General features: G+C 57.4%; 2 protein-coding genes across 2 annotated transcripts in view; both read right to left on the reverse strand.

The window, feature by feature from the left end:
- The window catches only part of SNRPA (small nuclear ribonucleoprotein polypeptide A), a 752,186-nt gene that overhangs the window by 123,767 nt on the left and 603,323 nt on the right, over positions 1-25,096 (reverse strand). The window lies entirely within an intron of this gene.
- Positions 442-24,247, reverse strand: LTBP4 (latent transforming growth factor beta binding protein 4). The gene is made up of 30 exons (XM_080643406.1): positions 23,971-24,247; positions 20,367-20,558; positions 19,949-20,196; positions 19,740-19,842; positions 19,284-19,358; positions 19,062-19,184; positions 18,433-18,597; positions 17,406-17,555; positions 17,180-17,287; positions 16,455-16,586; positions 16,246-16,371; positions 15,292-15,417; positions 14,553-14,795; positions 13,731-13,856; positions 13,523-13,642; positions 12,377-12,505; positions 12,030-12,155; positions 11,552-11,674; positions 11,231-11,362; positions 8,731-8,862; positions 8,526-8,651; positions 7,098-7,244; positions 5,604-5,870; positions 5,324-5,395; positions 4,890-5,018; positions 4,558-4,704; positions 3,532-3,684; positions 2,226-2,606; positions 1,720-1,872; positions 442-774 (listed from the first exon to the last, which is right to left on the reverse strand). The coding sequence occupies exons 1-30, from the start codon at positions 24,218-24,220 to the stop codon at positions 620-622; spliced, it is 4,659 nt and encodes a 1,552-aa protein (XP_080499532.1). The 5' UTR covers positions 24,221-24,247; the 3' UTR covers positions 442-619.

Raw genomic sequence — 25,096 nt, forward strand, 5'->3', positions numbered from 1 at the left:
CTTTTTACTTCTTTGGGGAGCATGGGGAAATCTGGGGTACCCTCTGGCTGGCTACTCCATCCCATTCCTTCCTGGGAGGGGGAAGAGACAGCTCCTGCGGTATTTATTGGGAGAGTCAGTTCTGTAGTTAAAATTCCTGAGGCAAGACCTACACCGACATTAGAGAATGAAATAGACAGAGGGGAAAAAGAGAAAGGCAGAAACAGAGACTAAAAGAAGCAGGCAGAGAAAACGCAGCAGAAAGGAGACAGAGAAGAGAGAACAAAGAGAGAAATAGACAGAGAAAGACAGAGAGAATAAGCGACGGAGGCTCGGGAATGAAGAGCCAAGGAGCCAGGGATGGGCAGGGGTGTAATCTAGTGGCTCAAAGAACAAACTCTGGAGCCCGACTGAGAATCATGGGCAGACAGAGGCAGCAGGTACAAAGTAGGTGTTTTTAAATTGAAAATGTTTATAAAAAGGAACGGAAATATGAAGGGGGCCGTGGGCTAGGCGCGGGCCTGCGGCGCTGGGGGTGGCAAAAGGCGTCCCCACTTCCATCTGTCCATCAGTCGTTCACTCTGTTCGCTTCCATGTGCGCATGCGCACGAGCGGCAGGCGCGGGGCCGGCGGCGCGGGCTCAGGCCCGAGGGCGGGCGGGCGCGCAGTGGTGTGGCTGGTGCGTGGGTGCGAATCCAGGGCGGCAGATACAGCGGAAGGAGCCCTCGGTGTTGATGCAGCGCGCGTTGACGCAGAGTGAAGCCGCCGCCCCAGCCTCCTCACACTCGTTAACGTCTGGGGAGGGGGTACAAGGAGTGCTGCTACTCACGGCCGGGGACGGGGAGCTCAGCCCCGGTCCCCTGCGGCTCCGGGGCCGAGGGTGGAGGGTGCGCGCAGAGCCTCCTGGTTGAGCGCGAGCCTGGCCCCTGCCGCCTGCTGGCGGTGTGAGCCCGGACAGGTGGCGGGACTTCTGTGCCTCAGCTCGGTTCTGTAAGATGGGTGCGGTAGCCCCACGCCACTAGGTTTTTGTTAGGAAAATAATACTGATGATGATATCAACCAGGGTACATGCCTACTCCAAACCAGACGTGCATTAAGCACGTTACCGCAGTAACTGTCTCCTCCTGGTGCCTGTGGAGTAGGCTCTGATTCCCTTTTACATAAGTTCCAGCCGAGGCCGGCGTGCCAAGCCTCTGCTCAGTGGCTCTTAGCCCAGCTCTCAGTGCCCGGGCCCTGCTGTTTCTCGGCTGTGGCACCTTGGGGAACTCAACTCTCTTTTCTGAGCCTCAGTTTACACATAGGCCTCAGTGTCATTGTAAATCAGTATTAATGATGTTCACAATTATTTGAAGTTCTATGATTACGGTCACTTGAGATGAGAAAAACTTAGCAAGGGATAGCTCCCTGGGCAGGTCACACAGCAAGTCTGAGGTCTCTCCACGCCCCCAGAGTCCTGTGCTACTACTCTCTAAATTGGGCAAACATGATTCCCATTCCCACTTCGCAGACGGGAAGCCTGAGGCTCTCCAAAGAGGTCCCGAAAATTAATCCATGGCAGCACGAGGCGTCCTGAGACGTCACACCTGCAGGACCCTACCCTCCTACCTGCTTCCGGCCCAGCCGGCACTGAGGCCCAGCTCTGCTTTCCGGCAAGTCAGGCTGCGCCTTCTGGGCTGGCCCCGCCCCTAGCCGGCACTAAGCTCCGCCCTATCCCCAGGCCCGCCCTGGCCAGCCCCTCACCGACGCAGGCCATGCGGGTCATGTCCAGGCGGTAGCCGTCGAAGCAGTCGCAGGTGAAGCCCTCGGGGACCCGCACGCAGCGGCCGTGGGCACAGCCGTCCAGGATCCCACACTCCTCCGCCTCCAGCCCCTCGTAGGGCCCAGCCAGGGCGCCTGCGGAGGAGAGTGCGGGGACTCCCTCATTCAGGGTCTGTGTTTCTCTCCCTCATTGCCCCTGGCTGCTCTGTATGTTCCTTTCTGAACCACCCATCCTTCTCCAGGGGGCGCTGTGGGGCTAGGAAGTGTATCTGGCTGTGCTCACTAGTTACCCCCCCGCCCCGCCCCTTCCGTCCCGGTCCTCACCTTCCTTGGTGGATTTACAGGTGTATCTCTGTTCTCCCTGACCGCATCTGTGTTTTCATATCTCTCTGTGCCTGTCTCTCCCCCTGGCTTCTTCCTTTCTGCATCTCTCCCTTCTCCCTCCCTGCCTATCTGCACAGTTCCATCCTCCCGAGTCCCGTGCTCACCAGCGTAGCCTACGCCTTCACGTGGCTCCTCGGGCTCTGGGAAGGAGCCTCGGGTGTCTCGGGGCCGATAGCGCCAGCGGGTGCCCGGGCCGGGTGGAGCAGGAGGCTCAGATTCACCATAGGGACCACCATCATCCTCAAAGTCGGGTATGTCGAAGGGTGGCGCCCCATAGGGGGCCTCCCGGCGGGCAAAGGGCCCAGGTGGCGGTGGGTAGGGGTCATAGGGTAGCACAGGTGGTGGGTACAGCTCAGGCCCATATGGAAGGCCCTGGTAAGGTGGACCAAGGTCTGGACCATACTCGTAGGGGAGTCCAAAGCCACCTGGTCGTGGGGGGCCATATGCAGGGGGGCGCAGCACATTGCACAGGGCCTCAAAGTCATCTGTAAACAGGAGACAAGCCTAACAGTCATTCCTTGCTTGCCTTGCACCCACCATGCATGTCCCCCCTGTGGGAAGAACCCAGAGGAGAGGGAGGAGTGCCTTGGGCTGAGGCGTGGAAGGGGCTTCAGAGGAGGGGACTTGGCTTGCAGGGTGGGGGTCAGGGGTTCTGGAGCCAGGACTGAGTGTCCAAGGCCTGAGTCTAGGATTCCAAGGTGCTGGGGTCAGGAGTACTAAGGACTGCAGCTAGAAATTATGGTCCAATGTTCTGGAATTTGGGGGCTCCATGGGAACTCAGACTAGGGGTCTACAGGTATGGGATGCTGGTGTTTTAGGGACTAGGACTGGGAATTCCCAAAAACTGCTACTGGAGTTCTGGGGGCCAGGATGCTTGGGAAAGGATCTGACCCACTGGACCTGGAGGTCTGAGGATCAAGGATGGGGTCTTTGGGCCTGGGGCTGGGCTGGGTTCCCAAGGGCTGAGGATTGGGGGAATCAAGGGTTTTAAGAGGCAAGAACTGGGGCCTCAGTGCTTGAATATGGGTATCCAAGGCAATGGAACTTGGAGGCCTGTGGGTTATGACCAGAGTTGGTGGGCCAGGATGGAGGGATCTGAGCACCTGGTACTGGAGGTCTAAGGGCCTGGATGTGGAGGAGGGGAGGGTCCCATGGGCTGTTCTGGGGTTCTGGAGACCAGGAGTGAGGGTCAGATAGACCAGACCTCAGGGCCCTATGGGACCTGCTGATAAGACCGGGAGGTCTCTGGGATGTGACTTGGGGACTAGGGTACTAAGATTTAGGGGTCTGTGGGCTGAGTTTGGGGAGATCTGGTAGGCTAACACTGGGTCTGCATTAAGAGCTCTAATGGTCTGGATTTGAAGCCTGAGGGGCAGGACCTCTGGGTGCAGCCCAGGCAGATGGCAGTACCTGAGTCCTGGGCAGGGCAGAGGGCACAGTCCATGCCCCAGGCCTCCCCGTAGAGGCAGCAGCACTCTGTGTACGTGGCCTGGCGGTCCAGCCGAGGGCGGCTGCACACGAGGTCAGCACCCACTTCCTGCCAGCACACTCCCAGGTTGTCATCTGAGGGCAAAGACAGCATGCATCAGGGTGGGACTGACCCTCGGCCTCCTCTCCTGCTGGAGCAGCTGGCCACCTCTGCCTATCACCAGATCCTCATCGGCTGTGGTCTGACTCCCAGAAGCCCTCTGAGGTCGTTCCCAGGTTCTGAATTGAGGACAGGGCTTGGTCTGGCATGAGGCTGTCATAGGAGGCGAGAGCAGAGGGGTTCCAATGACTGGGTGCTAGAAGCTGGGAGGACTTTATCCAAGTCTGGCCTCTGGAGGGCTGTGTGACCTTGAGGAAGTTGATTTTCCTCTCTGAGCACTGTTTGAATGAAGTGTTTGGGGATGTTGTAGGACCAGAGTTTGGGTCTGTGGGCAAAAAAAAAGAGAAAGAAAGAACCCAAAGAGATAGAGACAAACACATTCAAACAGTCAGGGATTCTAAGAAAAATGGGTCAGCAAAGATGCAGAGACAGACCCAGAAACAGACCTAGAAACAATGATAGTCCCAGAAAGTGTCAGAGAAAAACCTAAAGAAAGAAACCCACAGAAAGATGGAGTCGGAGATACACAGGGAAATAAAGGGAACACGCCTCTAGCACTCAGACCAGGTCCTGTTCTGTCCTTAAAAATAAAATTCTTCACAACCGTCTTATAAGGCAGGGAGGGCCCCTGCCGATTCACTCAGTGTGCACGATTCACTCAGTGTGCACGATTCACTCAGTGTGCACGATTCACTCAGTGTGCAGGAAGGATGCCGGGATTCAGGAGGCAAGGCAGCTGGGCGGGACTGGGGCGGGGCGTGATCGGCTGGGCAGGACTGGGGGGCGGGGCGGGGCGGGGCGGGGCGTGATCAGCGGGGCGGGGCGGGACAGGCTCGAGGTCGGGTTACCGAGGCTCTGGCTCTCGTTGGAGACGCAGCGGCGCCGCGAACCGTCCAGCACCAGCGGGGGCTCGCACGTGCAGTGATAAGAACCCACGGTGTTGACGCAGCGGCCCCCCTCACACGCCGGCTCCTCGTCCGCGCACTCGTCGTTATCTAGGGTGGCGGGGGAGGGGAGAGTGGCTAAGAAGCAGCCTCTACCCTTTCCCGGTTCCCCCAGGGCATTGGCAGTGATGGATGGAGTCTGGACTCCGGGAAGACTTCCTACTGGCGGTGACCCTGTTCCGAGGCGGTGCGGGGCTGGGGAGAGTTCTTTGGGGATGGTGAGGGTGGGCTCGTACCGACACACTCCAGTCGCTGGGCATGGTAGTAGTATCCGTTGCTACAATAACACGAGTAGCCTGGGGCCGTGTTCACGCACACCCCACTTTTGCACACCTGATCTCGGAACAGCTGGCACTCATCCACATCTGCGGGAAGGATGGTCAGAGGCGTGCCCCACCAAGAGAGATGGGTGGAGGCCAGGGTTTGGGGTGGGCTGGATTGGGAGGGGGAGGCTGTGTGGTATAATCAGGGAAGAGAGAGGCAGACATGGAGATAGAGAGCCAGAGGTAGAGATAGGGAAAGATGGAGACAGAGAGAGATGGGGGTGGGGTGGGTGGGAGGAGACAGAGAAACAGGTAGGATGAGAGAGGGAAATAAAGAAAACAGAGACAGGGTGGGAGGGGGCTGGCCTGGGGGCTGAAGGTGGGTGGAACTTAAAGCCTGGCCTGACCTCTCCGGTGGCTTGGGTCTCCGCTAGGCGCCAGGTAGCCCCTGCCATGGGGACACAGTGACTGGTACTCAGCTGCACACAGAGACAAGGCTAAGCCCAGACTCCCCGCTTCCAGCCCCGCCCCGACCTGCTTACGCCCACCAGTCTCAGTGCTTACTCTGGCCCCATGCCCACCCTTCACCCCCGAAGTCTTCAGCCCTCATGCTTGTTTGTGCCCACCTCTCAGCCTCATGCACACCACCCAGCCCTCAGCCCTGTGTCCACCAGGACCCATGCCCACCTGTCTCAGTGCTCGGGCACTGCTGGATGCGGCAGCCGCTGCCCCAGCCCTCGCCCACCGTGCAGCAGCACTCCTGCCACGTCACGTTCCGAGCCAGGATGTTGTCACACGCATCTGGAGCTGCCGTGTCAAAGTAGCACTCCCGGCGGCCGCTGCCCACGGGTCCCTGCCTGGGTGGGCTGGGCCGGCGGGGAGGGTGTGGAGGGGGTGGCCTGTCTGGCAGACCAGGGCTGGCAGGTGCTTGGGGCTGTGGGCCTGGGAATGTGCCTGGAGAGACAAGAGGCTTTAGCTGGTGTGGGCTGATCCTCCAGCCCCCATGATATGAGTGGAGAAACTGAGGCCCAAAGGGCTCCCAGCCATTATTGGCAGAACTAGACTCCACTGTCATTGTCCCTTTCTCCTATTCTCACCTCCTGTCATTTCTCCACTTCTTGCCTTCCCACCTCACACTCTCCCAGACATCTGGCACAATATGGCACCTGCAGTTTTTGTAGCAGAAGGGGGTTTCCCTGACCTCCAGGATACCTCCTTGGGCTCTCACATCCAAGGGGTCCCAAACTGGCCTCAGAGTCTTCATCCCCAAACCCAGGCAGCCCCACCGCTTGCTGCTTGGCCTCCTGCGTGTTCTCCCACCTGCCCTCTCTTCCCCTCCTGTGGCTGGGTGGGGCGGGGCTGCCTTGATCTAGTCCTGTCCTCTCTGCCCAGTCCCTGCCCCCCAGAACCCAGGGTCACCTCCTCCAACCCACCTTCACATGGCTGCCAAAGAGGTTTCAAAATCTGATTACACCTCCCCTCTGCTCAAAACCCGTCCATGGTGCCAGGGTAACCTCAGGACAAGTCTAGCCTCCTGACCACGGTGAGTCAGTGTGGCCTGGCACCAGCCTCCTGCAGCCTCTCTCCCCACTCCTTCCCTTGTTCTGTAAATCCTGCCTCCCTGAACTTACTTCAGCTCCTCCAACATGCCAGGCCCTCTCTTGCCTGGCCAGACCTTTGCCTTGGTCCTTGCTCTCTCTGCCCCAAATGTCACCCTCCCCTACTTCACCCACTACTCATCCTAATGCTCTCAGTTCAGACATCCCCTCCTTCAGGAAGCCCTCCCTACCTCTTCTCTCAGGCTGGGCTCCTTCCCTCCGGCCTGCGTTTCCTCAGCCCGCCCTGATTCCTCTGGGTTGTCACCGCCTAGTGTTACATCTGCCTGCCCCCACTGTTGTGAGTCTCTTCAAAACAGAGTGACTTCTCTGGGACTAAACACAATGGATGCCCTATGAGCATTTGCTGCCTGAAGCGAGCTGGTAAAGTCAGGCAGGGCAGGCTCTAGTTCTCCTGACTCTGAATCCCACTACCCAGATTAACCCTCAAGTTCTGAAGTTTTTTGTTGTTTAAAACAATGGCATTTAACTAGTGGCAGCTGTCCACATCAGGAATGGTTAGACCGCATCATTTTTCTGTGGGGCAAGCAGCCATCAGTTAAATAGACACTGACATCAGTCTCACCAGCAGAAGTCCGTGGGGGAACACAGCGTCCAGTCATGGGGTCAAACTCCTCAGGACTGGTGGGGCAGACACAGAGGAAGGAGCCCTCCACATTCTCGCACAGGGCAGCTCCACACACGCCCTGTAGCGTTTCACATTCATTTACATCTGTGAACAGGAGACAACAGGGGAGAGGAAGTCGGTGGTGGTCAACTCTGATTCCCAGAGTCTAAAAGTCGGAACTTCCAGATGTAACTGGTATTTTTAATGGCCCAGCCCCCATCATCAACTTCTCTTCTGGTGACAAACCCCGAATTTCCATTGGGAGCCTTCTGCTCCTCTATTTCCAGCCCATGTGTTTTGAGTGGGGCTACCTCGACTCCCAGAAGTGGGAACAAGTCCCAGGCACTGCCAACCAGATTGCTGTGTTTCTCTGGTTCAGAGACAGGCAGTGCCTAAGCTGGGCCAGGCAAAGCCAGCCCTGAGACTTTGGCTGAAAATATCAAGAAAGAGCCTCCGTCTGTAGCTAGGGCTGCCAAGATGAGGATGTTAGCTAGAGGTGCCAAGACCACCTTTGTCATTGTGAAGAGAGAGTCTGCCTGAAAACAAATGCAGCAGAGGGAAGCAGAGCCGAGAGGAAACAGCCTTGTTATAACGCCTGGATGCAGGTGTGCCTGAAGTTCAACTATATCCCAGGGCTTCACAATTTTAATTCCCTTTAAAGAAAGGTAGCCTGTTGTGTTGGCATCTGTCAAAACTTAGAGAATGTATAATTAAAATCCATGCATTTCACTGTATGTACATTGAATCGCAAATGAAAATATCGATAAACACATATTGAACTCTGGTTAATAATATGCATACTGAAGAATTTAGGAAGAAGTGTATTGATGCCTGTAATTTAATTTTAAATCTATCAAAAAAAATTAGTTGTATTCATGGATAGATGTATGAGGAAGCAAGTATAATCAGATGGTCAGGCTGTATGTTTAGAAAATGTCTTCATAAAACGTTGGGAAGCCCTGGCCAGGTGGCTCCGTTGGTTGGAGCATCATCCTGTAGGTGGCAGGTTCTAGTCCTGGTCAGGACACATACCTCGGTTGCAGGTTTGATCCCTGATCCATAGAGGAGACAACCTATCGATGTTTCTCTCTCACATCTCTCTCTCTCTCTCTAAAAAAAAAAAAAAAAAAAAAAAAAAAAGTTGGGAAAAATAATGTTTATGTACATTTAAGATTAGTACATTTTACATACTTTAGGCATGATTTTTAAAGCATCCCCCACATAAAATCTGAATGAAAGAGGGTTTCCTGAAGATGGATCTTATATCCCAAGGTTTAAATTCCAAACCCCCAAAGTTCACATAGTTCAAATCTATGGAGAGGCGCTGGGCCTGACCGACCTCTTCCCCACCCTCTGGTCCCACCCCAGCCCCCTGGAGCCCCGTACCCACGCAGTGACGCCCGTCCCGTGCCCCCTCGTAGCCCTGGTCACAGAGGCACTGGAAGGAGCCAGGCAGGTTCTGGCAAACGGCATGGGCCCCGCAGAAGGACCGGTTCCGGCATTCATCCACATCTGCAACCAGCAGACAGTCAGACCATTGCTGGGCCTTCTGTCTCCTCCACAGCTCACCCAATGCCCGAAGGACACCCACCCTGGCATCCGCCCCCAGGCATGGGCTGGTAGCCAGGGTCACAGGTAGGCGTGCAGCGGTAGGAGCCAGGGGTATTTTCACAGCGCTGGGCACCACAAATTGCCGGGCCATATTCTTGGCACTCGTCCACATCTGCAAGAGTGGGGACAAGGTGAGGGAAGGAGAGGGGAGTTATAGGCCTGGATTCACAGGTTCCTGATGACACTCAGTTCTCAGGACTGAGAAGTTTCTATGAATCTTAGATTCTAGGAGGCTGAGCTTCTTAAGATTGACAGTGGTGAAAACTGCAAAGGCCTCGAACATAGTTTCACCTCAGGCTTTTGCAGGTGCTGTTCCTCTGTCAGGAACACTTTTCCCTCAGCTATCTGCATGGCGTCCTCCTTCACTTCACTCAAGAGTCTAGGTCAAGCCCTCCTAGCACTCGCTCGCCCACTGCCCGGTCGTCTCTGTCCATTTGTTCTGCTACATTTTTCTTCTTAAACTTGACATTATATTATAACCACCTCCCTAGAATGCAAACTCCACAACAGCATGGACTTGTGTCTGTCTTGTTTCCCCACTGTATTCCCAGGGCCTAGAACAGTACCTATCATACAGTAGGTGCCCCAAATGGTTTGCTGAGTGAGTTTTGAATGAATTTACCTATTTATTGTCTGTCCTCCCCGCCACATGGCAGCTCCATGAAGGCAGGAATTTTGTTTAACATACAGCCTGTTGCCCCCCAATGTCTGGCACACAGCAGGTGCTTAGTGTATTCTTGTAGAATTAGTGAATGAGAGCCCCTGAAACCAGGTTTCTCTGAGCCAGAGCTGTGGCAACCAAAGAGCCAATGGCATCCCACAGTCATTTCATTTGCTCCACAAAATGCTGATCCACACTCCATCCCAAACAAGGACCTGGATTAGTCCTAGCCTCCTGTCTCAGCAAGTCCCCTGCCAAAGGCTGCTGGGGGAATGGGGCAGGAGGGCTGGAAGGTGAGGGGTGAGGTGGGGGCATGGAGGGGTGGGAAGGCATGGAAAATGAGAAGAGTAGGCAAGGGGTGGTGTGAAGGTGGAACAGAGACCAGAAGGTATAGACCTGTAGTTCCCAAGGCCCGGAGAAGTCTGAGGAAAGACAAAGGACCCAATCTGGAGAGACAAACAACACTTCAAAGGGGTGGATTTTAAGTGGGCAGGTCAGTGCTTGGAGAAATCTGGTGAATTTGGCATTGGGAAAGGATGGGGCCCAGGACAACCAGGGCTGCACCTCTTTGGAGGGACAGCTGGAAGTGGAGTGAGTGGTGGAAGGTAGGAAGAAGGCAGGTCCAAAGAGAGGGAGCCTGAAGAGGGAAAAACAGGGAGTTTTAATCCAACAAGAAAGGGGGAGAGAGGCTAACTGTTCTTAGGTTAGGTCACAGGGGTCCTCAAACTACGGCCCGCGGGCCACATGCGGTCCGCCGAGGACATTTATCCGGCCCACCGGGTGCCGCTGCCTGTCCTGCTTAGCAGCCGACTCATCCCGGGCCCGCAGTGCGCACAGGAATTTGTTCATAGTTTTTTTTTTAAACTATAGTCCGGCCCTCCAACGGTCTGAGGGACAGTGAACTGGCCCCCTGTTTAAAAAGTTTGAGGACCCCTGGGTTAGGAGATAACTTGCTGGACTAACTCAACTGGCAGAGGGGGCACGGGCTGCTTCTGGAAGCAAGGCGTGTCCTGGGTCCTGATAGTAGTGACTTCCCCCAAACTCCCACCTCCCTCCCCAAGAAAATACAAGACACTAAGATTTTAAAAAAGTATTTTAAAATATATATTTTTATTGATTTCAGAGAGAGAGGAAGAGAAAGATAGAAACATCAATGATGAGAGAGAATCATTGATGGGCTGCCTCCTGCACACCCCACACTGGGGATCGAGCCCTCAACCCAGGCATGTGCCCTGACTGGGAATCCAACTGTGACCACCTGGTTCATAGGTCGACGTTCAACCACTGAGCCACGCTGGCCAGGTGACACTAGGATTTTTTTAAATTAAAATAGCATTTAATGTCAACTGTAATTGACAAATTAAAAATGTTTAAAGAAAAAATTTTAAAAAAAAAATAGTCCAGCTGGTGTTGCTCAGTGATTGAGCACGGACCTATGAACTGGGAGGTCACAGTTGGATTCCCAGTCAGGACACATGCCTGGGTTGTGGGCTCAGTCTCCAGTGGGGGGCGTGCAGAAGGCAGCCGATCAATGATTCTCATCATTAATGTGTCTATCTCTGTCTTTCTCTCCTTTCCTCTCTAAAATCGAGAGAGAGAGAGAGAGAGAGAGAGAGAGAGAGAGAGAGAGAAAGAAAGAAAGAAAGAAAGAAAGAAAGAAAGAAAGAAAGAAAGAAAGAAAGAAAGAATTTCCAGCACAGAAATGAGGAGAGAGTTAAGTGCATTGGTTGGGGCCCTTTCCCTCCCCACAAGTCTGTGAGGCAGGCGGTCCCCAAAAGAACCAACCCCAGTAACTTAGGGGCGAAGGCATGAGTCTCACCGTCACAGGTGCCTTCAGGGCCCGCGTTGTAGCCAGGGTCGCAGTCTCGGACGCAGCGGTAGGAGCCGGGGGAATTCTCACAACGCTGGGAGCCGCAGAGGGCCGGGCCCCGCTCTCGACATTCATCCACGTCTGAGAGGTGAGGCAGGGCGATCAGATGGGGGAAGCAGGGAGGTAGGGAGGCAAAGGAGGACATATGGGGGAGTCGAGGAGAGATGACAGTCAGGGCGGGGGACGGGGACGCGGAGAAGAGGGCAAGAAAAGAGGACAGAGGAGGGGAGACTGGAGGCAGAGGGAGAGAGGAGGGGTCGGGCCTCTCACCGAGGCAGGAGGCGAGGTCCGGGCCGGCGCGGTGTCCCGGAGGACAGACGCACTCGAAGGAGCCGTCGGTGTTGGTACAGATGCCGCTCTGGCAGAGGTCCTCCTCGCTGCATTCGTCCACGTCTGCGGGACAGAATCCAAAACCCGACCCACCTCCTTCTCCGCTCCATCTCCCAGGCCACGCCCTCCACAGCCCTCTCCCCGCCCCGACCGGTCTTAGGCTCGCCCCTTCTCAAGCCCCACCCCTCCGACGGGGTTAAGCCATTCCTTTCCAACCACTGCCCAGCTACCCAGGCTCTACTCTCCCCTTTCCTCTCCCAACCCCTCCCCTCCATCTCAACCCCAGGCCCCACAGGCTCCGCCCCCAAAATGCGTCCCGACTCCATCCAGAATTCAGACTCCCATTCCTTGTCCTGCCTTTTCCTGGTATAAAACCACCCTTTCCGGGTCCGGGTCCGGGCCCAGCGTGGGTACAGACCGAGGCAAGAGGCTCCGCGGGGTCCGGGCCGGTAGCCGGGGGCACAAGTACAGGCATAGGAGCCGTCGGTGTTGAGGCATTCGCCGTGGGGGAAGCAAAAGTCGCCCTCCAGGCACTCGTTCACGTCTAGGGTATGTGAGACAGAGCTGGGGGGGTCACCGGACCCGCCCCTGAGACCCAAGCCCCGCCCACAAAGCGGCCACCTCGCCCCCAAGCCGCATGCCCTGTTGGGTGGGCTCTTACGCTCCACCCACAGCTCCTCTGTCCAGCTTCCAAACCTCCAACAGGCTTCACCCAGGAGCCCATGCCCATCTCAGGCTCTCCGGCCCTGGCCCCATCCTGCCCACCTGCGCAGGGCCCAGGCCGGCCAGGCGGCGCCCGGTAGCCAGGAGCGCAGCTGCAGTGGAAGGAGCCTTCGGTGTTAGTACAGTGGCCATGGGGGCCGCAGGAGGCGCCCGAACTGCATTCGTCTACATCTGTGGGAATGGGGGTTTCAGAAGGGGTCCAGAAAAAAGGGGGACCTATGCAATACTTTCAACAATAAAGATTTTTAAAAAATAAAGAAGGGGTCCAGTGTAGAGACACACTGGACGGATTCCGTTGGGGCAAGGGGTCTACAAGAGGTGGTGGGCAGTGTCTTGGTTTGGATATGAGAAGGCTCCATGGCTGAAGTGGGCTAGGGAGACCGGGGTTCTCTGATTCTGGGGACCATGATTGGGGGTTCTGCGGGTTTGGGTTTTTGGGAACTCCCTGTGCCAGGATCCTGGGGTCAGGTGAAGAGACTCTGCACTGGTACAGGGGACATAAATTAATTAGGGTAGGGGGTCAGGTATTGTAAACCAGAATCACTGGATGACTTTCTGATGAAGCAGGGGTCCGAGTCAGTGAACTGGAGGATTTGAGACCAATTAGGGTCAGGTGTTATAGTCAGGGTCCAGAATTCTGCCTCTAGTCAGGGATTGGGGCTGGGGATGTGAACCCAATCAGGCCCCAGGGAAGGGACTCTGAGAAGAGACAGGGGCAGTGAAAGAGAGAGTTTCAAGGGTTACACAGAATCAGGGGTTGTAGCAGGGTTATGGTCAGGAGTTATGGTTAGGTCAAATGTCAAAGTCAAGTTCAGGGGTCACAAGTCACATACAGAACTAAGGACAGGCAGGGTCAGGAGGGTCACACTTGCTATAGAGTTGTGGTAAGGGGTTATTAGCAAGGATCATGGTTAGGGTCAAATGTCAAGTTGAAGGTCCATGAGTCATAGAGTAAGAAGTCACATTCAGGGTCAAAGGTTGTAGTCCAGGTCAGGAACTGCAGTCTGAGTCAGGGGCCCATAGTCTATGTTAAAAGTCACAGTCAGGCTCTGGGGCGTGTGGTTCAGGTAAGGGAATTGAGGTCCAGGTCAGGAGGTTATGGACCGGGTTTGGGTTGCAGTCCAGGACAGGGGTCACCATCTAGGTCAGAAGTTATAATGCAGGTCCAAGGTCATAACCTGATCTTACCAGTACATCGGCCACGGTGCAGGTGGTAGCCAGCAGGACAAGCCCTGCACTGGAAGGAACCGGGTGAATTCACACATTCCTGCCCAGGACACGCCAGGTGGTTCTCACACTCATCAACATCTGAAGGATAGGGGAGAGTATGGCCTGGAAGGAGTGCTCTCACAGCCCCCTCACCCACCCACAGGCCTCCCTCCCTCCCAGGCCTCACCCTGGCACTCGGAGCCAGCAGGGCTGGGTTGAAAGCCTGTTGGGCAGACGCACTGGAAGCTGCCTTCTGTGTTCTCACACCGTCCATAGGCACAGGGCGGGGGGCTACGAGCACATTCATCCACATCTGGGGCAGAGGGGACCAGTGGGGCTGAGGAAGGAGCCTGGACCCATCTCCATTGCCATCACCCACCGCAGCCTCGGCGTTGCAGTCTGGAGGCAGCCTCCTGGACTTGGCCCAGGCTGCTCCCTCCTCCCTTGATTCCCCATTAATGGTCCCTTCACAGCTGCCAGGGTGGGGCCTGGACACCACCTCCTGCATGTGGCCCTCCTGCCTCAGAGCTGTCCCCACCTCAGGAGTCCCACAAGCAAAAGAGTATCCTCCGAAAAGGGAGGGAAAGCCCAGCCGGTATGGGTGTGGCTCAGTGGCTGAGCATCGACCTATGAACCAGGAGGTCTTGGTTTGATTCCTGGTCAAGCCACATGCTCATCATTGATGTGTCTACCTCTCTCTCCCTCTCCCTTCCTCTCTGAAACCAATAAAAAAATATATTAAAAAAAAGAAAAATTACCAACCCCCCCCCCACACACAAAAACAAAAACAAAAAGGGATGTAAAATGGAGAACAGCTTCATATTTGGAGAAAGAGGAGGAGACTCTGTAGTCAGACCCACCTATCCTCTCAGTCTCCCCCACCTTTCTGTGTCTGTCTTCCACCACTGAGCTCCATCACCCTGTATTACCCCCCGCCCCCCGCCAATCATGTCTCTCTCCAGTCCCCCAGCAAATGGGGGTGGAGTGCACTTGGACTCAGCACCCTCACCTTGGCAGGGGGCCCCTGGCCCTCGGGATCTGAAGCCAGCAGGGCAGGCACAGTGATAGGAGCCCGCGGTGTTGTCACAGCGGCCCGGCCCACAGGGTGGTGGCTCCTGGGCACACTCATCCACATCCTCTTCACACGCTGAGCCTCGGAAGCCAGCCGGGCAAACACAGCGGAAAGAGCCAGGCAGGTTCTCACAGGCTCCTCGGCCACAGAGGCCAGGGCTCTGGATGCACTCGTCCACATCTGAGAGGGCAGGGACCGGTGTCATACCTCCTTTATGGCCCCCATGCTACACTCTGCCTCCCTGACCTCCATTGCTTTGATGTTCCACCCTCCACCCTCCCTCTTTCTCCTTGACTCCATCCTTCAGTCACCCTGTCTCTCATCATTCTATCTCTTCATCCTCCATCTATCTTTTCAATCCCTATTCTAAGCTGCCTGCCTGTCTCCTGGAACTCTGCCTTTCTAGTCCCCACCCGTGTGGGCCTCCCTCTACTCTGTCCACCATGACTGACATACCCAACCTCCGAGACTCAGTCCTTCTGTTTCCCACCAGTTGGCCTCTCTGTCCCCCGCATGTCACTGTCTCTACAGCCATCAGGCTGCACGTCTGGTTCTCAGAACCTGGCTCTGTCTCCCCAGTCAGCTCCATTGCTAAGTGTCTCCCTCCTCACCACTGCAGCTCTGCCCTTCCGCCCCCCTCATATCCCCTTCCCCTCTGCCCCTTCCAGTCCCTCACCTTGGCAGCCTGCTCCGTGGGGTGCAGCCTGGTACCCAGCAGGGCACACGCACAGGAAGCTGCCTGGCGTGTTTTCACAGCGCCCACGGTCACAGGGCGGCGGCACGCGTCGGCACTCGTCCACGTCTGCGGGCACAAACCGGGAGGCTGAAACTGGGGCAGACACGCCCCCCCCCCCCCCCCCCCCGCCCCACCACCACCACCTCCCGGCAGTCGCGGGAAGTGGGAAGGGCAGGGGTGGAGCCAAGCTTAAACCCGAGCCAGGTTGGGCGGGAGGCAGGGGCGTAGGGAGTTCGGAGTAGGTAGATTGAAGACGAGGGCGGAGCTTGAGTGGCGAGATCAGGACCGGATCTGGGACCCCACTAGGGGAAGGGCTGAGAGGTGAACCGCGTAGGGGGCAAGGTGTGAGGAGCAGAGCCTGGGCAGGGCGAGGGAGGGAAGGAAAGTTCGGGGGACCGAGCAAAGGGGTGGCAGGAGAGAGGGAAGGGGCGATTTGGGAACGGGGCACTGGCTTGGCAGGGTGGAAATAAGGGGTCATGGCTAGTAAATAGGTTTCGGTAGTCGAAGGACAGAGGGGGGTCTGGGGGCGGGCGGGAGCCAGTCTGGCACATGGAAGGGAGGGGCAAGGGTCTGGAATCTGGGATGTGACGGGGGGACGGGGGGGAGTGGGAGGGCGAAGCCTGGACCTGGTCGCCAGACAAAGGTTGAGCGGCAGCAGAATAGGGACCCGCCCGGGGGCGGTGGCGGGGGGGAAGGACATGCTGGCCGGGAAGAGGCAGCGGAGGGGCCTAAGGGTGAACGAGAGCTAGTCTGGGGGCGGGACGGGGCGGGCCCGGGGCTGGGGAGCTAGAGTCGGGCCGAAGGGGTTGGGGAAGCGGGGGAGGGCGGGAACTGCTCTGCAGGGACAGCAGCGCGAGGTCCATGCCGAGGTGCCGGCTGGAGCGGATTTCTCACCCAGACACTCAGTAGCCCGCGGGCCAGCTCGGAAGCCGGGGCCGCACACACAGCGGAAGCTTCCTGGCGTGTTTTCGCAGCGCCCAGGAGCACAGGGCGGGGGCATGCGACGGCATTCGTCCACATCTGAGAGCACGGAGGGAGCCGGTCAGGAGGTGGCCGGCACAGCCCCCCGCCCCGCCTCCGCCCACCCACTCTGTCTAGCTCACCAATGCAGTGTGTGCCCTGCGGGCTGAGCCGGAAACCGGAATCACACGTGCACGTGTAGCCACTGGGTCGTGGGATGCAGCGTCCCGGGCCGCAGACCTGGGGATTGCGCTGACACATGCCCGCGGAGGGACCTGGGGATCCAGTCAGCCAGGGTTCCCCCATCTCTTACATCTCCGTCCCATTTGTCCCAGTACAATCCTCTCAGATCCTCTACCTAAAACACCTTTATGGATGTCCCTCCTCAGCCCCGTGTCTTCACCTGTGACCATTTCTTTTATGGTGGGAGGTTCTCATCAGATCCTATCCCTAAATTTACCCATAATACCATTCTAAAGTCTCCATTTTTAAATATTTTGCTCTTCAATTATCTGCCTCAGGTGCGTTCCTAGTGCCCTCATGAAAATAATTATTTGCCTAACATTAACTGAGCACTTACTATGTGCCAGACCCTTCAGAGATAGCTCATTGAATCCTCACAATGATTCCTATTTTACAAATGAGGAAACTGAGGCTCAATGATTTGCCCAATTAACAAAGAACTTTAAGCCAGGCTGTCGACTCCAGCTCTTGACATAACCACCACCCAACCCTCCATACCTTTATCTCTTTTTACCCTCCTTAATTCCTCTGGCTGTGGCATCCCTGCTTGCCCTATCCTTGAAACCTCCTTCAAAGACCCCCATCTGTAATACCCCATCAATGCCCTGGATTCCCTCTACCAAACCTGGTTCGGGGACCTCAGGACCAGTCCAGGCCGGGATGCTGGGTGGGGGAAGCTCAGGGCCCGGCCGAGGCTCAGGCCGGGGTTCTGGGCGATGGGTGGGCAGAAAGCCTGGTAAAGAGAGGCTATCATTGAGTGGAGACCTGGATTTTGGTGCCCCACTTCCTTTCCCTGTGGGGCTGGGGCAGCCCCTTAGAGACAACACACCCTCCTCCAGAAGCCAGCTCACCTGTGGGTGACCGAGGGGTGGAGGGTGGGGCACGGGGCTGGCTGAGGGAAACTCGGGGTGGCTCCTGGCTCAGGGGTCTGGTGTTGTAGCGGAGGTCAGAGGCAGAGTAGTGGTAGCCAGGGCCAGCAGGACAGATCTCCCGAAAACCCTCTGGGAACAGGAAAGGAAGGGAGAGGGGCAAAGAGCGGGTATAAAAGCAGGGAAGGAGAGAGAGAGAGAGAGAGAGAGAGAGAGAGTGAGAGAGAACCTTGGTTGGGGATGAGGGTTGGCCTGGGAGTATGTCAGGGGTTTGGATTAGATGCTGGGATGGGGTTGGACCCTGGCCAAAGACTGGGACCAAGGATGGTTTTCCCTATTTGGGATGGTGGTGGGGTCTGGTTTGGGGTCTACAGAGACTAGGATGAAGGTCAGGAAACAAGTCCCTTGTGGGGTCTGATTTTAAGCAGAAGCTAGATTTCCAGGGTGGTGACTCAGGGAGGGCCATGTGTGGGGCGGGGCCTAAGGTGGAGCCTATGTTGAAGGCAGTGTCTCAGGAGCTGGGGACTTGGCTAAAGCATGGGGACAGGATGGACAGGTGGAGTATCTAAAGAGCTAGGAGTGGCCAAAGCTGGAGGTGATGCTCAGAAGAAGGTAGTGTGTCTCAGGGGTAGATGTGGCCAAGGATGGTTGTGGCCTGGGGCAGAGTTCAGTCTGAGGGTAGCCGGTCTCAGAGGCTGGGGAAGTGGCCAAGACTAGGGCTCAAACAGGTTTGAGGGCTGTGAGCCTCAAAGCCTGGGGGCGGGGTCTGGGGCGGTGCCTAAAGTGGACACTACGAGTCAAGTCTAGGGGTAGTATAAGCATAACCAATGGATACAAGACACTGGGGGAGGGGGGGCAGGTAAAGGCATGTACTGGGGGGGTAGGGGAGGCCGGGGGGAGGTCAATGGGGAAAAAAAAGGAGACATATGTACTACTATTTGTAATACTTCAAACAATTTAAAAAAATAAAATTAAAAAAAAAAGTCTAGGGGGGGCCGAAGGTGCTCACCTGAGCCAAAGGGTGGGCAGAGCTGGCAGCCCCGACCCCAGGCTTTGCCCACACGGCTACAGCAGCAGATCTGTTTGGTGATGTTGCGCAGAATGGGCAGCGAGCAGCCGCCGTCGCGGAGCACGCGGAAGCAGGGCCCCTTGGCCTCTGAAATCACGTGTTGGGCTGGGGGAGGGGGAGGAACATTTCAGAGAGGGTTTGGGAGGGCAGGGGATCTGCGAGGTGAGGTATCCAGGGAGGGTTTGGTGGATTCGAGGGACTTTCAGGAGAGGTCTGAGGCAGAAATGAGGGGTCTCGAGGCCTGAAAATGTTTGGGGCCTGAGGAGAGTCTGAGGGGTGAATAAGACAGTCCGAGACGGATCTCGGGGTCTGAAGAAGTTCTGGTGAGGGAAGGTGAAGGGATTTGGGGGTCGGGAGGAGCTGAAGGAAGGCTGGAAATCTGGAGACAACAGGGGTTCTTAGAAATGGCTGAAGAAGGTCCAGAAAGTCTGAGGTGGATCTAATGAGAGACCTGGGAGTCTTGGAGGATCTGGGGGTGTTTAAGGAAATCAAAGGTCCAGATGTGCTGGGATAGGTCTGAGGGCACAGAGGGACGTGGGACCCAGCCTCGGCCCCTCTGGGTGGCTCACAGATGCAGCTGCTGCGGGATGAGTCCAGCAAGAAGCCGTCCGGGCACACGCACGTGTACCCACCATGAGTGTTGGCACACTCCCCGTGCTGGCAGCGCCCGCCAGTCGCGCACTCATCCACATCTGCGGGGAGGGACGGAGTGGTCCTAGTGGTGTCAGGGACCACCTCCCCGCCGGCCCCGCCCTTAGGGCCAAGCCCCTCCCACCCCTGTCCCGGCTCACCTTCGCAGGACCCGTTAACCCTTTCGAAGCCAGTTGGACATGGACGACGTGGGGCTCCCACTGGGTCGGAGTTCCCTGTGGAGGAGAGGGGCGTGCCAAGGGCGAGAGGATCGAGAAAGAAGTGGGCGGGACGAAAGTGGGTGGAAGGGACTAAAAGGTGTTGGGTGTTTGAGTTCGGGTCGGCGCCCAGTTGGCAGTCTGACAGAAGATAATGTGGGCGGTTTCAGACAGGCATGGCTGGGGCCATGGCACAAAGGCAGGGTGAGAGCAGAGTAGCCAAAGTCAGAAGTGGCGCAGGCTGTCCCAGAACATCTGGATGAGGCTAGACTGGAAGTGATCCCACAACCAGGCAGGCGTGGCTATTTTGAGAACAGTTTTGTCGCCGGGCAGAGTGCGAGGGGGTTCTCACCCCTCCCCAGCTCCGAGCACCTCGGGGGCGTCCTGGGGCTTGCTTACCCGGGTGCTCCGAGCACGACTGACAGTCGTGAACGCCCCAGGCCACGCCGGCCCCTCCGCAGCAGACTTCCTGCGTCCGGAGCCCGGGCAGCGGGGACGCGCACTGTGGGGAAGTGTTTAGTGAGTGCGCCTCAGCGCGGTGGCACGCTCGGGGGTGGGGGGGGGTGGAAAGGGGGACGGGGAGGGCCTCCCCACCAGCCTCCTCTCACTTCGCCTCTGCGCAGCTCCCGAAAGCAGTAACCAAAGCCCGAGGCGTCCGAGTAGCTGTCCTCGCGGGGAGCGTTCTGTGCCAGCACCGTGTAGGGAGCCGCCGCCTCCGCCCGCGCCGCCGCCTCCGCCCGCGCCACTGCCTCGGCGTCCGCCACATCCCAAGGGCCGGACACACGCTCCACCTGGTGCACCACCACGGACGCCTCCTGCGGGTGCTCCACATGGACGCTCACCATAGATGCCACACCTGGAGGAAGGCATCGCGGGCAAAGGGGTGCATACCGGGTTCTTAAGGAGTGGGGCTAGGAAGGGGTGAAAGGGCGCACTGGAGAAGGGTACTCAGGGGAAGACAGGAAAGGTGGGGTCAGGGGTGGTGGACAGAGAGGTAGGAGAGGACCCCGGCCGCACTCTCCTAACCGTGTTCATCGTCGCGGTGGTTGGCTAGTGGCATGGTGTACACTGAGCGAGTGAGGCCTGGCATGGCCGGTGCCGGGGGTTGAGCGCCCGAGGAATGCAACTGGCAGAACTTGCCAGCGAAGTCCGGGGGACAGAGACAGCGGTCAGGCTTCATGCACACACCGCCGTTGTGACAGATCAAGGGACACAGGACTGGGGGGAAAGCGAGGACACTCAGAGTCAGCAACCCTTCTGGCAGGCATCCCCGGGGCCAGCTTACCCAAACTAGCTCAGTCCCTAACATTTTAACTACACCCTCAAAGCTATCACTCAGTGCTAAGTCGCTACACCTTGAGCTGTCATGTACCACTTCCACCAAACCTTGGCTACTAGCAGTGGCTCGGTCCAGTTGTCCAGACCTCTGTGGTATAGATTCGCCCACTGGGTTGGCTCGCCACGCCCGCGGCTCTTCATTCACTGTCATGTTATCTCACCTTCCCTCTCCAGCCCCACTTTCTGACTGAGTCCCGGGTGTACCAGCCCCGCCCACATAGCGCTATCCCGGGGCCAAGCCCCGCCCACTCTAGCTTTTCACAAGCATTTATTTATTTATTTAAATTAAGTTTATTGGGGTAACTGGTTAATAAGATCATATAGGTTTCAAGTACACATTTCTGATACATGGCCTGTGTCCACCATCCAAAGTCAAATTATCTTCCGTTACCAAATATTTGGCCCTCTTTCCATAAGCATTTAGCCTTGCCCATCTCATCTTTTGACTGTGAGTTTTGCTGTTCCAGCCCCTTAAGACCCAGCTAGTCCCTTGCATTGACTAAAACCACATTTTAGTCACTCCCTGGCATCACTCCCCCCTTGCAGCCCCGCCCACATCACCTTCTTCCCGCGGGATTCTAAACTCCGCCTATCTAGTTGTCCAACTCGCTGCCTTTAGCTCCGCCCACCTCCTTTCCTTACGCTGATTTGCCCGGGCTTACTTGTTCAAGCCCCTCCCACCCCGCCTCCCAGCTATCTGGACGGGCGTCTTAGCTCCGCCCAGCGCACTGTCTCCGCCCACCTCCCCTTTGGCTCAGACTTTAGCACTGCCTTCCCGCCTCCAGTACCCCGGGGCGGAGCCAACAACGGGAACGCGCCTCCTCTCTCGGCGCGCACTCGCTGGGCCCCAGGCCACCTCTGGGCGGGGCACTGCCAGCTGTGCGGCGGGGTAAACAAAGAGAGGGGCGCGGCGGGGGTAGGGCGGTGGCTCCGCATTCCCGATCCTTGGGGAGCCCCGGGGGCCGTAGAGCCAAAGAAGGCCGGACGTGTGCTTCGAGGGCACCCCCTCCCTTTCTCCCCAGGGGCGACCGAGAACAGCTGGAGACAGCTGTGTGGATGGGAGGAAGGGAGCAGGCGGCCAGAGCCGTCCAGGAAGGCGTGTGTGGTATTCTGAGCCACACACTGAAGAGAGGAAAGCATAGAGAGCCCCCTCAATTTTGAAGGGTAAAGAGACTGGACTCCTGGGAGACCAGCTAAAGTGCAATACTCTGGGGTTCAAAGACTCAAGTTTTCTAGAATGGAAAGGGAACGAGCCTAGCTCAGAGGACCTGAGGCACCCATTCAACAGGAATCCATTAAGTCCTTTTGGAGAGAATTACCTAGAAAAGAGGACTCTAGTGCCTTCTAGGGAGCACTGGAGAAGGCTCAGGGGATGGCCAATTTGAAGATGCTGAGAAAAATGTTAGAAGAAGTGGGATTTCTGGGAGTCCCCAGCACATGAGAGCATCAGTAGTCTGGAAAGACTCTGAGAGGCTGTGCAATCCTCCTTCTCCTCCCAGCTAAGGGATTGGGTGCCCAAGTCTTTTGTTTAATGCTGCCTGGGGAGAGCACAGTGTTGGAGTCCTAATCAGTTGATCAAGGCCAATTCTGGGATTCTCTGAAGATAGATGGGTCAGAAGTTCCTGGGGAGGGGGTCAACTGAAAGAGAAGGACTTGGAAAGATAGGAATTAGGAATCTCTGATGGGATTCCATTGGAAATATAAGAAAATGGTAGTATTTTGTGGGAAAAGAAATCAGCTAGGAAGTGGAGTTATCAGTGTACAGGGTTGTAATCTGGGGCCCCTCTGGAGAGTGGGGAACAATAGCGGAGGGAAAATACTACAGAATTCTCTGGTGGCAGGCACAATTTGGTAGATTACATCAGAAGAATGGGAGGGAGGAAACTTCACCTGAGGGGCTTTTCTCTAGTTTATTGATGGGGTGGGGATGGTACTTAGGATCTGAGGGCAGACACTCTGGTTCCACTAGTTAGGGGAGCTAGGCCAGGATTCCAGGTTGCTCTAATAGGGATCCTTAATAATAGGCCTAGGATAGGAAAGGTCTCTGCTGGGGGTTGTGATAATCAAGCTACGTCTTGCGGCGGGGGGGGGGGGGGGGGGGTGCACTTTCCAGCCTCAGAGCATTTCTCCACCTTCTCTTGGCCTGAAAGTAGGCCCCCCACCCAGCTCCCTGAAGGCTCCCATGCCAGGGCAAGCTGCTAGATGGGCATGGCCAACTCCACCCCCTAAGCCCCTGGAGGAGTGAGGAGCTGAGGACATCGGGGTCCTGCCGAGGTCAGCCCCCTTTCACATGCTCCTCCTTGTGCCTCCAGGGGCTTGGCACCCGCTTGGGCACGGCGCTTGGCACGGGTGCTTTGGGGCTGGGCTGGAAGGGAGTGATGGAAGGAGGGAGGAAGGGGAGGAGAGAAGGAGTGGCAGCAGGCGGGGCTCAGGCGGGAGATGAGCTCACGCCGCCAGGGCTGGCTTGGCTGGGGGCCAGGCTGGGCGAGTTTTCGGCGCCAGGGGCCCCCACTCCCCACTCCAGAGGGCCTCTTGGGTTGGGAGCAGGTAGGCCCCAACCAGAGAATCAGCCCATCCCCACACCCTGTAGCAAACAGGTGGCCCATTCTCCCACCTCACCTGAACCCTTGGGGACTCCCCATCTCTAGGAGGTGCCTGGTGCCCACCCTCCTTCTGTTCCCTCTGTCCCCAAGGGCACCCCATCCCCTAGGCCTCCTATCTGGATTTCTCTCCCATGTGTGACCCTTGCAACTCAGGGTCCTGCAGAAACCCTCCTTCTATGGACCGGTTCCCTCTCAGCTCTCCAAATCAACTTTCCTCATCCCAGTCAATCCCCCTCCACACAGGCACTCCCATCCTGGACTTTCCTAATCCCTCTCACTCATAGACACAGAAACTGGGACACCCCCCCCCCGCCCCCCTGCCCCGCCACAAGCCCTGAAACTCTCCCTTGGTCTTTAGGGACCCATTATAGTCTCAATTCAAGCCCCCTTTCCCCAAGTTCCCAGGGCCCTCAATTCTGGTATCACCAAGATTGACTCAAAGGCTGGAAAGTCATCAGACCCAATTCCCTCACGTGGGACGCCACAGGTCCCTGAGAACCCCCATTGCTTGAAAAATCAGGACCCAACCCCAAAAGCCAGGAATTTGAAGCTTCCTTTCTTAAGTAACCAGGGATCCCCCCAGCACAGGGAATCTGGGCTCCCTCTCCCTGGGGGACTGTTTCCACCATCCCCAGGGGTTTCTCCTCCCTCTGGGAACCCCTCCCTCGGGACCACCACCCCGCACTCACAGGCGCGGAAGCCGGGTCCCCCCGGGGCCGCCCCGCCGGGCGCGCCGCTGTCCACGCTGGTGGTGTTGCGGGGCGCGCAGATCGGGGTACAGCGAGGGCCGGTGGGCCCATGGACGCAGCGCAGGCTGCACACCGCTGGGGTAAAGCGCACGCGGAGGCGCTCTCGCGGCTGGCTGTGTCCGGGCTGTGGCCCGAACAGCGCTAGCAGCACCAATAGAGACACCCAGAGCAGCCGCGCGCCGCCCGCCATGGCTGCAGCGCCGCGCTCGGCCGCGCCGCCGCCCCAGCCCGCCCGAGGGGCCCGGCCGCGCCCGCCCGCCCGCGGGGGAGGACGGCCGCGCCCCCGCTCAGGCCCCCCCTCCTCACCACTCCCTCCCCGGCGGCCGCGCGGGGGCGCGTGGGGCTGGGCGCGCAGCCAGAGGCGCGCAGGCTGGGCGCTAGACTCACAGGGGGAGGGGGCGCCCCCTCTGTCCCTCCTCGCTTCAACAAGTGAATGGGGCCCACGAGGGAGCGGCGAGGAAGGGAACAGGTGGGGGCGGGCTCATTTTCCCCAGACAGGCCTGAATCCATAAAGAGGAAGGAGAAGTGGGGGCCGCATTTGGGGAGGCGGCTAAGGGCTGATTCTCTGCCCTAGGTACAGAGAACGGGGCTTCATATGGATAGGGGACGGTCACGGCACATCTGGGCAGCCAGGTGGCAATCTGGGGGAGAGGAGGGTCTGCACCTGGGCACATGAAGGAATTGGGGGTCTGGATGGTGTGCAGGACGCTGGGGGGGGGCTTCACTATCATCTGGCCAGAAACCCCCACACCTGGTAAAAGAAGTCAGAATGAATAAGGGGAAACGGGGAACTGAGGCTGTGGGCGGGGGTCCTCACATCTGGCCAGAGGCCCACATCTGGAAGACTTTAGGGAGGAGGGGACACATCTGGGCTGAAGGCCACAGCAGGAGGGGCACTTTTGAGGGTAGTTAAAACTAGGGGGTGTGCTAGCCCAGGGCGAGAGCTGGAGCGAGAGCAGAGCAAGGGAAGCAAGGGGAGGCCTTTGGCCTCTAGCCGTCAGGCGATTTTGGGCATTCAGTGACCGGGCAGGCGCCAACCCGCACAATTGCTTTTGTTGTCTGGGCT

Source organism: Plecotus auritus (assembly GCF_963455305.1).
Source record: "Plecotus auritus genome assembly, chromosome: 10".
Taxonomy (NCBI): domain Eukaryota; kingdom Metazoa; phylum Chordata; class Mammalia; order Chiroptera; family Vespertilionidae; genus Plecotus; species Plecotus auritus.

Excerpts from the sequence above, each read along its gene's own strand:
- LTBP4 (XM_080643406.1), bottom strand. The coding sequence starts at position 24,220 with ATGGCGGGCGGCGCGCGGCTGCTCTGGGTGTCTCTATTGGTGCTGCTA. Across the intron at positions 15,418-16,245 it reads GCGGGCTACTGAGTGTCTGG|ACGTGGACGAGTGCCGACGC; the intron begins GTGAGAAATCCG and ends TTGTGCCCGCAG. Across the intron at positions 14,796-15,291 it reads CCACGGAGCAGGCTGCCAAG|ATGTGGACGAGTGCATCCAG; the intron begins GTGAGGGACTGG and ends CTGCCCTCTCAG.